Below are 16,907 nucleotides of genomic sequence, written 5' to 3'. Positions count from 1 at the left end.
AAAATGATGAAGCAACTATGGGCAGGTGGTTTTGTGTAGCCTTTCCTTCAACTTTAAGTATGCAACCTTGTTATTGTACTAAGGATATTGAATCAAACCATTCTTGCAAAGTTTGTGAATACTGGCAATTCCTTCTGTCTGCACTGCTGAACACCAATCTGACCCTAAGAAATCCACATGTAATGTCCACAGGGAAACCAACACTTATGCAGGTCTCACTGGTTCCTCCTACTGACTAGAGATTGGAAAACCTGCCCACATTCAAATCATCGTTGACAGTTTCGCCATGATTGAAGATCATAAACTTTGCCATGAACCCCTTTAAAGTTTAGGGGGAAATCTTCTTATTCAATTCTGGCAATATGTAGGGCTATTACACAAGGTACAGTCAAATAAAACACATTGGAAGCAGGGAAGAATGGCACTACCATTAAGGACATTTTCTAATGCCAAAAAGAACATACAGTATATCACAGTATATCTCCGAAAACAGGACTGTCAGCTGTCAATTGGGCATTTCTATATAACTATACATTTCTTCAAATGATTGGCTCTTGTGACTCCGCTAAGTGGGCAAAGTAAATGTCTTGCGTTATAGATTTTTCCTTTTTTATGGTGGCAAGGTTTTCAGCCAAAACATTAGGATTCATTTATCCAGGGACCCCCCAAAGGTTTGCCACAAACCTATGGTATCAGTGAGCCTGAACTTCATTCCTGTGACTGACCTACACATCACTGCAGGAGTGTATTGTCCGCTACATGAAAAATAGCATATAGAGTCCCATGGTAGGGTGACTTGAGTATTGCTCCCAATGCGCATGCTCACCAGTGTCAACTGGGTCTCTAAAATTACCAACTTATGACATTTCCCCTCCCTCTCTGTCCACATATTTAATACCCACCTTTGGTGGGTGAGGTGTGTTTTGACGCAGTGGTAGTATGGCCTGAGCAGTGCATCAGTCGTGTGGGCTGTGCATGCTCTGTAGAGCCGCTGGTGTCACTGTCTGCGCCACTGTGCGGCCTGCGGCCAAGCAATCCGGTGGTGGGAGCCAGTGCAATCAGCTAGTGGGGCATGTGACCAAGTGGTCCAGCGGTAGGGATGGCCCATAACGCTGGTGGCTATGTACTTGACTAATCCTTGTCTAATGAGATGTTGGTGTGTTTGTTTACCATGGGTTACTTATGCATTACAATTAAATAACAGTAAAAGTGAGCTCTCTATAACAAAAGCAGCTGAACATTCAATGAAACCAGATAAAGCCTTGTGGTAATAATGTAAACAATAATATGCAGCACTAATAATCAATACCAAATGTCTAATAAATAATGCAATAAAATTGCATACAGCCAGTGACCAATAAATGTATGGTAGAACAGCATTAGAATCCAGCCGTTGTGATGGTGCTCCCCGTGCATATTGTATAAATGCACACTAACCAGACGCGTATTGAAAAATACGTGGTGTAAATGTATCTCATGAAGATCCCCCTCTCTGGTCAAATGTCTGGACTGGAACTTGCGATTTTTCCCTACGCTGGCAGAATGTCTCAGACCTTTTTCTGAGTGTACTCCTGTGATGGACACACAGGAGCTAAGGGCTGCAAGTCTTCCTAAAAGGAAGTTTGAAGATAAGCAGAACTGCTGAGAAAGATAGTCTTGTATGGGCTGTGCTTCGCATTCTAAACTGCTGGAGCTTGTAGTTTCATATTGTCTATGTCACTTCCTGGACACTGGGACTCTGCTCTTCTCTCTGCTCTGCCTGCAATGGGTGCCTGTGTGATCTTGAAGCTGCGGCTAGGACACCATAGCCCACTGAGGACCCGTGATGAGTAGCTGAAGTCCCTAAATTGCTGCCCTGTGCCCCTGGACTTTGCTGTTCCAGTCTGTGGCCTGTAACTCACTGTGTCTGGAACCTTTTACTCTGTGTGCTGGACTTAATTTTGCTCTGCCTGGACCTTTTGCCATGTGTGCTGGACTTAACCCTGATCTGCTTGGACCTTTTGCCCTGTGTGCTGCACTTAACCCTGCTCTGTCTGGAACCCTTTGCCTGTGTGCTGGACTTAACCCTGCTCTGCTTGGACCTTTTGCCCTGCACGCTGGACTTAACCCTGCTCTGCCTGGAACCCTTTGCCCTGCGTGCTGGACTTAACTCTGTTCTGCTTGGACCTTTTGTCATGTGTGCTTGACTTAACACTGCTCTGACTGGAACCCTTTGCCCTGTGTGCTGGACTTATATCTGCTCTGTTTGGACCTTTTGTCCTGTGTGCTGGACTTAACCCTGCTCTGCTCAGAACCCTTTGCCCTGTGTGCTAGTCTTAACTCTTTGTCTGCTGGAGTCCTGCCATCCCTGTAGTGTGTGCAGCCCTGTGTTACAGATTTACCCCTTTGCCTACCAGAACTCTGCTTTCCTTGCCTTTCAATAAAAGTCTTGTGTGTACTCCTGCTCTGTGTGTGTGTTCTTTTCCACCCACCCCTCCGTCACATACACCTATTATTTTTGTATGTAGAATCCATCTGGGGACTATTGTTTTTTGGCTTTTTGGAGTCCTCACAGCCCTTATTTGGTTATTACACACTATAAGGATAGGATGTGTATTGCTTTAGCTAGAGTCTACTGATGTGTGATTCCCCTTCTCAGATATATAATATATGCTGTATTTTATTTAGACAAATATATATCTTTCCTTTTGGGTGACCAATTTGTTGGAATATAGTGATGGCCTGAGATCAATTACTCTGTCAATGACCCGCGTACTGCTACCCTTTTGGTAGGTACACATCTTAGAGGGTGGAATTGGTCTGTGATAGCCCCTGAATAGTTATTTAGCCAATTATTGTATTGCATTATCAGGATAAGCCATCATACCATCTAGTGCTCGCTCGGCCTCTTTTTTGCTCTGGTGCCCACCCCAGGGGAACCCCCAGGCTATTGAGATACACATGATTAAGGTGCTTTATATACTTCCTGTGTATATGGGATACATGTCAATTGTTCATTGAATGCACTATATTTGTATATTGTACTGTATATGATTTTTATGTGATTATTCTTACATTTCAATGACTGCTACTGAAATCTCATTGTCCTGAAGAAGCTAATAAAGAGAAATGTGTTGACTCATGAGGACTCATAATCCTACCACATAATAATTGCTGCAATATTTAAACATGATTACACAAATAATAGGGAGAGTGAGTCAGCAGCTATATCTACTAGAAAATTATGCATGCGTACTTTAGCTTGAGATACAAGCAGATTGTATAAGTTTGTAATTAAACTATGTTTTTATATACTATTGCTGTATTTTTCTTTTTTCGCCATTTATATCATATAGTAATATAAAAAGTGATTAAATATTGAGCATTTTGTTCTGAATTTATATAATATAGTAATGTAATTAGTGAGTAATTATTGAGTGTTATTACTATTACATACCATATAGTACAGATATATAGGTTTACTAAGAAAGTTAACAATAAATTACACTTTCTTTTATACATGAAAAGGAGGCATGTAAAAAAGTCCACATTCAAAGAGGGAGACATCAAAACAACTGTAAGTAGAAGGTAATGCTTACATTCCTTGTGCTGCACCATTGCCATGTTGAATGTATTAGAGATCTAAAGCAATATGACCAGCTACATAGAACTGTAAGATGAGTTTGGATAAATATAAACTAGGAAGATGAGGCTGCAAATGAAGTTCTTAATACCATTTGCTATCTTTCTGCAGGAAACCCCTATGACTTATTTCAGCACTTTTCAGAACATGCTTGTTGGTTGACAAAGTTGCACAGGTGCCAATTCACTGGCTGTATCATTCTTCCTACTGGGCTGCTTTGTTTACATACAGAAGGAATCAGCCAGAAGCTCTCATTTACTGGCAATTTATCCACTGGACCTCTGGAACGTTTTGCCACTTTCATAACCAGAGAATTTTTTGCTATCCAGCACTGTGCTTTTAAAATGGCAATTGCTCAGTCATGCAACACTGTAGGCAAATGGAATATATATTTTGTATTACTATAAATAGAGCTTTTGGTGGTATTTGATCACCACTGGGTTATATATATATATATATATATATATATATATATACAAAAAAGACCAAACATATTGGAAAAAAAACAATATTTTATTTTTTCTGTTTTAATACATATCCAATGAAATCCATTTTCTACATAAATTTAGGCCAAAATATATTTTGTTACATGTCTTTGGTGAAACAAAATCCCAATAAGTGTACATTAGTTTGTGTGAAAGTCATGACATCTATAATCTATCGTATACATACTGGAATTTACTCAGCGTTTACTTTCTGACTGCTGCTCACATTTCTTGAGGTACTAAAATGCCAGGACAGTACAAACACTGGACAGTAGACACCCCAATGTATTTGCTTAAAAAGGAATGTTGAGTCCATGGCAGATTTTATTTTTTGCCACACGTTTTTTGGAAAATGAAAAAAAAAATATTTTTTTTTTACACAAAGTTGTCAATTTAATGAGATATTTCTCACACATGCCATGGGTATATATAGAATTATACCTCAAAACACATTCTGCTACTTCTCCCAAGTATGGGCATACCACTTGTGAGAGACGTTTTGATCTAGCCACATACAGGGGCCCAAAATCCAAAGACCTTTGCATTTTAAGGGGTGTTAATTATGCATTGAATTACCTGACTACCTTTCACATTTTCAGAGACCCCAAAATGCTAGGACAATATAAACACCTCCAAGTGACCCTTTTTGGAAAGCAGACACAAAGGTATTTGCTTATGGGCATGTTGACTCTTTGGAAGATCTTTTTTTTTTTTTTTTTTTACACAAAGATGCCACTTTACTGAGATATTCCTCACACACAGCATGGGTATTACACACCCAAAGCACATTCTGCTACTTCTCCTAAGTATAGGGATACCGTATGCGTGAGACTTTTTGGGAGCCTAGTCACGTACAGGTTCTCAAAACCAATAAGAACCTAATAGTTTCTTCCTTTCACATTGATCAATGTGGATGAAGAAATCTCTGCCAGAAAAAAAGTAAAAAAAGTATATGCTAAAGCATAGGAGCTAACACGCAATGAACACCCCACGCTCCTAATGTTGGGCATACATGAACAAAAAAAAAAACAGATTTCTCCAGTCACATGGATAGATATGGATGAAGTAATTTCTGCCAGAAAAAAAGTGAAAAAAGTATATGCCAAGCATAGGAGCTGTTGTTTGCTGACCAACCCATGCTCTTATGCTGAACATACAGGTTCTGACCGACTCATGCTGTGCCCAATCAAAGCACAGATCAGCAGGGGTGCTATCACTCCTGCCTCTAATCTTTTAGAGGCATGGTGCCTGGGGGAGCCTGCCACTAGCAGCAAATGTACTGTTAGCAGTCAGTTATTGTGGTCAAATTCTTTACCAAATAATTATAGACTCGTTAGTTAGTTTACCATCTATAGTTGGGAAGATACTGGAGAGTTTAATAAAAGACCACATAGATGAGTTCTTGCTGGAAAAAAATATTTTAAGCAACAGACAGCATGAATTAATGAAAGACAGAAGTTGTCAAACAAATCTTATTTCTTTTTATGAGGAGATGAGCAAAACCTTGGACAGAGGGGAGCGGTGGACGTAGTATACACGGATTTTGCAAAAGCGTTTGACACAGTTCCCCCCACACGGCTAATGTGTAAGGTCAAGTCTACGGGCTTGTAGACACCTTAATTGTGAGTGTTATTCATACATTAAAGCAGTTAACGATTTTGAAACTTGCTGCACCATGATCTCTTTCTTTTGCCTTTGAATATGGTCCCAATGGTACGGAGATATATGATATAAAGGTGATATATACCCCTGGAATCTATCCATATCTTTGAATGGTGGCTACTCATCCTATGGGATATCGTTTGTTTGCAGAGCACTGCATCCAAGAAGTAGATTGATATCTATTGCTCCCAGAGCAAAAGCGTTTTTTGCTGGTCCATTTCCTGATCAGCATTGAGCTCTGGTGAGTGACCCAACTTTTTTTTGGTTGTGGATTTAGCACGGTGTGGACATCACTTGATTTTGAAAGATATTTTTTGGACATTTATTGTATTTATGAACACTTCTTTTTTTCATATATTTTTTTACACATTTTTTCTTTGTCATTTAATTATTTATATGTTTATTTAGCTCATTCCTTTTATTGATTTAATAATGGCATGCAATGCCAAGCTGCTGTTTCTAAATCGAGCAAAATCCTCTCTTGTATTAAAAGAAGTATAGACACCAGAGAGAGATATATCATGTTACCCCTGTAAAAATCATCAGTAACACCTCCTCTGGAATATGCAGTTCAGTTTTGGGCAACAACTCACAAAAAGAACATTGGGGAACTATAGAAAGTGCAGAGAAGGGCAACCAAACTGATAAGAGGAATGGAGGAGCTCAGCTATGAGGAAAGATTAGAGGAACTGAATTTATTCTCTCTTGAGAAAAGAAGATTAAGGGGGATATAATCAACATGTATAAATACATCAGTGGTTCTTATAGTGAACTTTGTGTAGAGCTATTCACCCTGAGGTCACCACAGAGAACAAGGGGGCACTTTTTATGTCTGGAGGAAAAGTAATTTAATCTCCAAACACAGAAAGGTTTCTTCACAGTGCGCTGGCTGGCCAGTTCAATGGATTGCTTTAAAAAAAAGCCTGGATTCTTTCTTAGATACACAGAATATAACTGGATTCTAACATTTATAGGTAAAGTTGATCCAGGGAATATCCGATTGCCTCTCGGGGGATCAGGAAGGATTTTTTTTCCCTTCAGGAGCAAATTGGATCATGCTTTGCTGTTTTTTTTGCCTTCTTCTGGATCAACTGCGGTTATAGGATTATAATTTTTTTTTTTTTAATGGTTGAACCAGATGGACATTGCACATGTGATGGATGGTCAGCTGGATCACAGTCACACAGACATCAGAGGCATCAGAGTCAGACTTTTCTGCACAGGCACAGTTCCGCTTTTGCTTCCACTGATGAATGTAAAGAGGGGGGCTGGAACTCCGCTAACCGGCTTGCAGTAAGGAACCGATTCTGAGAGGAACAATGGAAGGAGCTGCATCTCAGCTGCTATACTGGTCCCAGACACCCGGCATCTTCCTCTGTCCTTTTTTCCTCTCCTCTGCCACCCCTCCCCTCAGCTAAAGGATTATTCATCACGTGGTGGCATCCCACACAGTGAGAGTGCCGGCCAGCGCTGTGCCTAGGTGCTCCTAGGTGGCAGTGCACCCTAGGTGGCTTCCTAGTTTGCCTAGTGGAAGCACCGACCCTGGTTGTCATTAAAACTGCCCAAAGTTAAGTAAATCACTTAAGAGAAGTGCTGTGGTAAATAACTCATATTCAGTAATGGCTTCCACAATCGAACACAAGTTTCCAAGTGTCTATTGACTTTCAGTGCAAAGGTCTTAAAATGTATGTATGGTTGTCACAGAGGCAATTAGGCTGGACATAGGGATTCCGTCAAATCTAACCAAACCATCCTCCCCCACCTGTTTTTGTACTCCCCTGTCATGTATACACTTAAAACACCAGATAAGACAAATAAACTGACCAATTTATTTAAATCAACTCTCATACACCTTTGTGTAACCCTTATTATTTATATGACATTATAAGGGGCAGTTCTCTGGGAAATGATATAAAATGCTGAAGGGACTTAAATTCAGACTTTGTTTTAAAATTGTCCTTACCACAGATCTGCTTTATAGCCAGATATTTTAGGATAACCTGTAAGCACCCCTCAGGGACTACAGGGGCTAGCTGTATGATTCCCTGTTGTTTGCAGTCTGCCCACACCTCTCTTTCCCTGCCCTTCCTGAATATTCAGTGGGGAACTCCTGCATGTCTTTTTCTTTCCCATATACACTCACCGGCCACTTTATTAGGTACTCCTTGCTGGTATCAGGTTGGACCACCTTTTGCCTTCAGAACTGCCTTTTTTATTATTATTATTATTATTATACAGTATTTATAAAGTGCCAACAGTTCGCTCAGCACTGTACATTACAAAGGGGGACAGAACATGCGACAGTTCAATTACAATACAATGCGATATACAAGGAGTTCGAGGGTCCTGCTCTTTCGAGCTTACAGTCTAGGAGGGAGAGGATAGTGGTACAGGACGAGATAGCTATGGGGGATGGCGTGGTAGGAAGAGTGGAGGATGTCGGCAAATTAGCAGGGGGTGGGGTAGGCTTCTCTGAACAGGTGGGTTTTCAGGGTGCGCCTAAAGGAGAGGAGAGTAGGTGATAGTTGGGGCAGGGAGTTCCAGAGGATGAGTGACACCCTGGAGAAATCCTGGAGGCAGGCATGGGAGGAGGAGACCAGGGAACTAGAGAGAAGGAGGTCTTGTGAGGAGCGGAGTGTGCGTGTTGGGTGGTACTTGGATATTAGGTCGGTGATGTAATTTGGGGCAGTATGGTGGACAGCTTTGTACATCACTGTTAGGATTTTGAATTTTATCCATTTGGAAGCCAGTGGAGGGATTGGCAGAGGGGGGTGGTGGAAACAAAGCGGTTGGTAAAGTGAATTATTCTGGCTGCCGTATTCAGAATCGACTGAATCGGGGATAGCCTGTGGCGAGGCAGGCCAGTGAGGAGGGAGTTGCAGTAATCGAATTGTGATATGATGAGGGAGTGGATGAGCTGTGTAGTGGTTTCTGGGGTTAGGAACGTGCGGATTTTGGCGATGTTGCGGAGGTGGAGTCTGCATGAGTTTGTTAATGATTGGACTTGGGGCTGGAAGGATAGGTTGGAGTCAAGAATGACACCAAGCACTCTGGCCTGCTGGGCGGGTCTGATAGTGGTATTGTTGGATGTGATGGAGAAGTCAATGGGGGGTGGTGTGTGAGCTGGGGGGAAGACTAGGAGCTCGGTTTTGGAGAGGTTCAGTTTAAGAAAGTGGAGCGGCATCCAGTCTGATATGTCGTACAGTAGGTTTGTGATTCGGGCGGAGACTGAGGGGGTGAGGTGTTGAGAGATAGATTTGTGTGTCGTCGGCATAGAGGTGGTAGTTGAAGCTGTGAGAGTGTATGAGTTGGCCAAGGGAGGAGGTGTAGATGGAGAAGAGAAGGGGCCCGAGGACGGAGCCTTGAGGGACCCCAACAGAGAGGGGGAGTGAGGCGTAGGTGGTAGCGTTATAGGTAATGCTGAAAGAGCGTTGTGATAGGTAAGATGAGAGCCAGGAGAGAGTGGAATCTTTGTGGCCGAGGGAGTGTAGTTTTTTTTTGAGGAGGGGGTGGTCGACTGTGTCGAAGGCCGCGGAGAGGTCAAGGAGTAGGAGCACTGAATAGTGGCAATTAGCTTTGGCAGTTAGAAGGTCATTGGAGAGTTTGAGTAAGGCGGTTTCGGTGGAGTGTAGGGGACAGAAGCCAGACTGTAGGGGATCGAGGGATTCTAAATGGCATAGATTCAACAAGGTGTTGGAAACATTCCCTCTTTTGGTCCATATTGACATGAGTTTCTGCTGCCTTTCTATCACCTTTAGCCCATTCTCCTCTGACCTCTGACATCAACAAGGCATTTGTGTCCACACAACTGCCACTCACTGGATATTTTCTGTTTTTGGGACCATTCCCTGTAAACTCTAGAGATGGTTGTGTGCGAAAATCTCAGTAGATCAGCAGTTTTTTAAATACTCAGACCAGCCTATCTGGCACCAACACACATGCCATGTTCAAAGTAATTTGAATCCCCTTTTTTCTCCGCTCTGAAGCTCAGTTTGAACTTCAGCAAGTCATCTTCATCATGTCTAGATGCCTAAATGCTTTGAGTTGCTACCATGTGATTGGCTGATTAGCAATTTGTGTTACTAAGCAATTGAACAGGTGTAGATAATAAACTGGCCAATGACTGTATTTACTGGTTTGGGACAGTTCACTATAAGAGAGAGTCCATAGGTGTGTTCATATGACCACACCTTCAACTTATGGACTTTGAGTCTTGATCACCCTTTTGAAGTGGTGCAGTTTCATCAGGTGTCCAATAGTACATTCCTGTATCTTGATTGCTTTCTCTCAGGCTTGAATTTCAATCAATGTTTTGTATTGAACATTTTGTGGTGAATATTCCCCCTAGCCTTGTCCCTTGTCAGAATAGACAGTTTGGGTTTTTTTTGTTCAGGGCGAGAAAAGGTAGAGATTTCTTTGCACTTCCTGTTGTGTCTCTGGGACAGGGAGTAAAAGGAAACCTCTTCAACATGACACAGACAGCAACAGTAAAATAGCAGGGGTTTTAACCTTTTTTTACTCCAAAACTTAGAAAAAGCACCCTTAAGGACAATTACTTATGCATCCACATTTTGCTGCTTATTTTATATGACAAAAAGATTATATCCCATAGAAAATATTTACTGTATATAGCAAAACTGGTAGATAGTGGTGCCACATCCCAATGTACAATATGTAAGAGATAGCAAGAAAGGGGACTTTTTATGCATCATACAACAATCAAAATTAAAAAGTAATATTTTTTTAATTGAAATTGTTACAAATTCCATGAAACACCAAGCATATAAAAGTTATATGCATATTACATATTATATCCTAAAGAAGTTAAGTGAAATAAATCTTCAGACCAAGGCCATAGGTTGTGGTCAAGGCCAGGTTGTGGTGAATTCAAACAACAATTATTTTTGTATAAAAAAAATATTTAAATTACAAAAGTATGCTTTATTGGATAATGGCAGCATTAATATATATAAAACTTTATACTGTAAAGAGAATATTTTAATTTACAATATGCTCATTACCACAAAGATGAGCAAAGCAATTTCTACCTAAAAGTGGACCATGAAAATACTGACAGTCCCACTCCAACCAAATGTAAATGGTTAAATAAAACCTGTCAAAAATAAAGAAAAAAAACCTTACCCCTGCCCCACCTTCCAGCTCTTTTAAGACCTGTAAGTGACTATCTCACCTCTGCCTCCTGGGAAAGCCGAAGCGCAACATTTCATGAGAATGCACTTATGCAATGTGTTCGAGCACATTCACATGGAATTTTAGGGAAGACATTGGTGAGACATGGTGACATCAGCTGCATTCCCTGACAGTGTTCGGAGCCAAGGCTGAGGTAAGTAGTTTTACTTTTTTTTTAGTAAAAATTTTATTTTTGACATTTTTTAGCAATATGTATTTAGGGGACGGGGGAGCTGGCAGTAAAGTAGTTTTGGGTTTTCTATAAATAAAGAAATCATGTTTACACTGGCTGTGTTTACTACTGCTTAGGTACTTGAAGTGTACATTACTGTCAAAAACTGAGTGAAACAGAGCAAAGCAAACTAGCCAAAAGTCAAAGAATGGGCAGTATTCACTAGGGACCCCCTCAAATGAGTTTAGACTCTGCTACTTCCCGCTCCCAGGTTGCTTCCCCAGACACTCTTAGAGGTACGTGGAAGTTGCAGTAGGACTGGTAAAAATGGCCAGGCGACTAGAGAGGAAACTAAAGAGCTGGCATGAACACCAAAGAAAAAAGCTCAGATTTATCCAGCTGTGAGGGCTTGGGGAAGCATAGCTTGGCAAATAGAGTATATCTAGCGTTGCTGTGCCCAGGATCAAGGGCTCAGAGTAGCAAAGTTTTACAAATGAAGTGTACCAAAAGTTGAGATGCCTGGCTGCAAAGGCTCAGGATCAGAGGAACAAAAGTTTTTCAAAATGAGAATACCAATGCTAGTGGGCAGAAGTGACAGGTGGAGCAAACCAGGAACAATGCCAGAGGGAAGAAGTGACAGGAGGTGGAGTGTACCAGGAACAATGCCAGATGACAGAAGTGATAGCTGGAGCACATCAGGATCAATGCCAGAGGCAAGAAGTGACAGGTGGAGCGTACCAGGAACAATGCCAGAATGAAGAAGTGACAGGTGGAGCATACCAGGAATAATGCCAGAGGGCAGAAGTGACAGGTGGAGCATACCAGGAACAATGCCAGATGACAGAAGTGATAGCTGGAGCATACCAGGATCAATGCCAGAGGGAAGAAGTGACAGGTGGCGTGTACCAGGAACAATGCCAGAGGGAAGAAGTGAAAGGTAGAGCATACCAGGAACAATGCCAGAGGGAAGAAGTGACAGGTGGAGCATACCAGGAACAATAGTGCTAGAAGATGCACTACTGAAACAAATAAGGTAAGAAGCATCCACAATTAGCTTGTGTAAAATTGTTTCTTCATTATTTCAGTCCCACTAAAGATAAGATCTAACACTTATTACTATATACATCCCTAAGTGACAGCCTCCAACTTTCTGTCTGCAGACAAAATATACAAATCAGGTGTTCTAAATCATGATCTTACACAGGCCAGTCAGATCTGAGGATACCGAAATATACTGTCTATAAATTAACTGGTTAAGAGGACCTCTCACCAAGTCACTCATACACCTGTGGCCCACTAGCTTCTGACTCTGGTTAGAAAGTGAGAAATGATGATGGGGACCATTTATATGATTGGGGAGGACTTTCATTTATTCACTGTGATGTATATGATCCATTTGATATAATTAACTCAGGGGTAGGCAACCTGCGGCTCTCTAGCTGTTGTGGAACTACATTTCCCATGAGATATTGCAAAATAGACAGTTACAGCTATGACTTGCAGATGCATGATGGAACTTGGAGTCCTGCAACAGCTGGAGAGCAACAAAATTCTTACCTACTGAGTATATTATGTAATGCATTGACATGGGATACCAGAGTGCAAGAGTAATAGGTAAAATCAATCTGAAGGCAATAAAGAACAAATACAAAATAAGAATGTCAAAATGAGAAAGAAAGAAAATAGAGAGACAGATAAAATCTGCATGTAGGGTCAGATTTAGAAAACAGCAGGTATGGTGGATTGTAAAGAAAACCTGTTATAAAACACAATGGATGTTATTCTAGATATTGTTAGCTTCCTGGCTGTATTCAGCTTCAATGAAGTGAACCGTTAATCTTGCATATTTTTTTTTTTACGTCAGGGACTCAAAAAGCAATGGGCTAGCAATTTTAAAGGGAGGTTAGTATATGTAACCCACATGTTTTTCTCACAAAAGCTTTAAATTTAGCAAGTACTCTAATTTCCAGGCAGCACCATAAAGCTATGTATCATAGAAGGTCAGTAGTTAAATAAACAGTGATGGGAAATTGGAAAGGAATGTTATGTTTAAAGGAACTCTGTAACAAAGTAAAATACCTGTGTTAGAACACTTATATGTGAGCTACCATTCTCCTTCAAAGTGCAATTAAAGTCCATTGTGTGGGGCTGAGTTGTCCACATTATTTATTATTTATTATACAGTATTTATATAGCACCAAAAAGTTTGCTCAGCGCTGTACATTATAGTGGGGGACAGTACATGAGACAATACAGTAACAATACAATACACGAGGGGTTCAAGGGCCCTGCTCCTTGGAGCTTACAATCTAGGAGGGAGGGGATAGTGGTACAGGAGGAAATGGCTGTGGGGGATGGAGTGGTAGGAGGAGTGGAGGAGATCGGCTGTTAGGTGAGGGCGGGGTAGGCTTCCCTGAAGAGATGGGTTTTCAGGGTGTGCCTAAAGGTAGGGAGGGTAGATGACAGTCTGATGGATTGGGGTAGTGAGTTCCAGAGGATGGGGGAAGACCTGGAGAAGTCCTGGAGTCGGGCATGGGAGGAGGAGACTAGGGAACTGGAGAGTAGGAGGTCTTGTGAGGAGCGAAGAGTACATGTTGGGTGGTATTTGGATATTAGGTCGGTGAGGTAGTTTGGGGCAGTATTATGAATAGTTTGTACGTCAATGTTAGTAGTTTGAATTTTATGCGTTGGGCAATCGGAAGCCAGTGGAGGGAATGACAGAGGGGGGTGGCGGATACAGAGCGGTTGCTAAGGTGAATGAGTCTGGCCGCTGAGTTCAGGATAGACTGAAGCGAGGAGAGTCTGTGATGAGGTAAGCCAGTGAGAAGGGAGTTGCAGTAGTCAAGTCGTGCGATAATAAGGGAGTGAATGAGTTGTTTAGTAGTGTCTGGGGTTAGGAACGAATGTATTTTGGAGTTGTTGCTGAGGTGGAGCCTGCATGAATTTTCCAGTGATTGGACATGGGGCTGGAAGGATAGGTTGGAGTCTAGAGTGATACCTACAACTTTGGCTTGCGGGGTGAGACTGATGGTGGCGTTATTGGTCGTGATGGAGAGGGTGGGGGGGCACGGGCTGGGGGGAAAACTAGGAGCTCGGTTTTGGAAAGGTTTAATTTGAGGAAGTGGAGTGACATCCAGTCTGATATGTCGTTCAGTAGGCAGGTGATTCGGGCAGAGACTGAAGGGGTGAGGCGAGGGGTAGAGAGGTAGATTTGCGTGTCATTGGCGTAGAGGTGGTAGTTGAAGCCGTGGGAGTGTACCAGTTTGCCAAGGGAGGAGGTGTAGATGGAGAAGAGAAGGGGCCCGAGGACAGAGCTTTGTGGGACCCAAACAGAGAGGGGGAGAGAGGGGAAGGTGGCAGCATTATAGGTAACACTGAAGGAGCGCTGGGATAGATAGGAGGAGAGCCAGGAGAGAGCGGAGTCATTACATTACAGGCAAGTGTGCTGTGCATGCTTGCACTTTATGGCACACTTACCTCTCAGTGTTCCTTCCTCCAGTGGTAACAGGTCCAGGCTACAGTCTATGAAACAATGCTTGCACCTGCGAATTATGAGGAAGAGAATGTGCACATATGCCTTAGGCAATTATTAACTCCTATCAAGTTTTTGGGGGTTTTACTTTGTGTGTCTGTGTCTCTACATGGTGATTTCAACAAATTGAGGGAAAATCCAAAATTTCGAGTTTTCACCAAGAGGTAATGGTAAAACTCTCAATGGTGGCACCTGTTCAGGTATGACCTGTACAAAAGATATTTTCTTCCCTCTTCTTCAGAACAAAAGACACAAAGTAAATTAAAACTCCCTAATAGAGCACAGGCAGAAAAAAATTAAAATGTCCAAAAACTAAAAAAAAAAAGTTTTGGCTACGTGTACATATGGTTGTGGTACATATTACAGATAGCTCACTCATTCGCTTCCTTCCTTTTACCTTGATCCTCTAGACTGTAAATTCATAAAAGTGTAATTTTCTAGATCCCTGTAATATCAAGTCATTGTTGTTCCTATTGTGTTAATTTTGTTGTTCCTATTGTGATAATTTTGTGATAATTTTGCACTGTATGCAAACAGTAATTGAAGTTGAAATGTAATTTTTAAAAGTTGTACAGTACAGTTTTATTATATTATTATTTATTATATTTTTTATATTGTTATGCATTTGATTTTTTTAAGCCTTGCAATATGTACTGTCCATATCACCATTAAAAATTACACACAGCTATACAAATCAATAAACAAAGGGAACTTCTGTGAACTTTTCCCAACCTTTGCAGATGCCTCATGACCTATTGATCTTGGAAGAACTGATAATTCATTTTTTCCTAGCCAGTTACTGTTGTCTATAAACACCTTTAGCACTGACTTGAATGGGTTAGGTAACATTAGAAATAGGACATAAAATAGTCACAATAGCACATGACAGACCCAGAAGTATTAGCAATACCAGAGGTTCCAGACATAATGCATTCAAAGCAACATCAATCAGCACAGTTGATCTATGCTTCATCCCAACACATCCACCCAAATGCCTGATCTGGCGTGTTCACAAAAGGGTCGCTTATAAATCTTGAAGGTTGACTGCACCGTGGTATGCTGAAACTCTTTTATTAGCAAAGCAGCATAAACACAAGCATGCATAAGAGATTCCTTTGTTCCCTCCCTTATGCTTCTTTTCAAATAAAAGTGGATTTTCACTATACCACACTGAGGTCATCCTTCAACATTCCTATTGAATTTACAGTGTGCTGAAAGACAAATTGACCATGCCTTCTATTGCACTATTTCTTTGAAAATGTATATGTGTTCAATACAGCAAATGACTAAAAATCCAAACGGAAACTACATCTCCATACAAAAATATATGTCTGCATGTATTGCAATTATGTACATCAATGATATGGTATTTTATGTTAAATATTGTTGCTGTTTGAATCTTGACACTCTCGACTGTCCATCAAACTGCTGACTATCTCAATTTCTGTGATAGGCTCGGGTTGTTCATTGTGCACTGCGACACATCTCTAGAAAATAAAATATAAAATAATGCATCAGATAAACATAAGTAACAGCCAGCATCATATTTTATATATATATATATATATATATATATATATATATATATATATATATATATATATATATATATACACATATATCTATATACAGTATATACACACACATATATGTGTATTATGGAAATTTGTTATACTTACTGTAATTTTCCTTTCCTTGACCCTCCTCACGTCAGCCTACTACGGGTCAGCTCCGCACTCCTGATTCCTCCAGGACAATCCATAACTAGCCCATAAATCTAAGCTAATCCTCCACTCAGGTGTTCCATCACTAGCCTCTCAAGGGAAATGAAGGGTGGGAGGGTCAAGGAAAGGAAAATTATGGTAAGTATGATAACAATTTTCTGTATTCCTGGACCTCCTCACATTAACCTACTACAGGACATAACTAGCAATGACAAGGCCCAGATGGGAGGGAAAACAACAAAAAGATACTGGGACAAGAAAAGTACTGCAAAGCACACAGACATTTAATGGTTCACAACTGAAGAAATAACTTAAGTCCCAAAGTGATCAGAATCCCTTAGAGATACATCCAGCCTGCAATGGTGCATGAAAGTATGTATAGTGCTCCAACTAGCTGCCTTGAAAACCACCTCTGCCGAGACTTTCAAATAAGAAGTCCATAATGCCACCGTGCCCCTGGTTGAATGAGCCCTTTCTTCTTCTGGAGGAGGAAGGCTCAAGAATGTATAAGCCGATTGTA

At 41.1% G+C, this 16,907-nt stretch overlaps 1 protein-coding gene across 1 annotated transcript in view; it reads right to left on the bottom strand.

Moving 5' to 3' along the window:
- Positions 1-4,116: 4,116 nt before the first annotated feature.
- LOC149464930 (interleukin-5 receptor subunit alpha-like) overlaps positions 4,117-16,907 on the bottom strand; it is a 103,257-nt gene continuing 90,466 nt past the window's right edge. Inside the window, exon 12 of the mRNA XM_089673888.1 lies at positions 4,117-16,150. Coding sequence (XP_089530014.1) covers positions 16,040-16,150 — 111 coding nt within the window. The 3' untranslated portion in view covers positions 4,117-16,039. The remainder of the gene's footprint in view (positions 16,151-16,907) is intronic.

The sequence above is a fragment of the Staurois parvus genome, unplaced genomic scaffold (assembly GCF_062004578.1).
Source record: "Staurois parvus isolate SC_StPar_1 unplaced genomic scaffold, SC_StPar_1.0 ptg000145l, whole genome shotgun sequence".
Taxonomy (NCBI): domain Eukaryota; kingdom Metazoa; phylum Chordata; class Amphibia; order Anura; family Ranidae; genus Staurois; species Staurois parvus.
The sequence above is the reverse complement of the archived record's forward strand: the minus strand, read 5'-3'. Positions and strand labels throughout refer to the sequence as shown.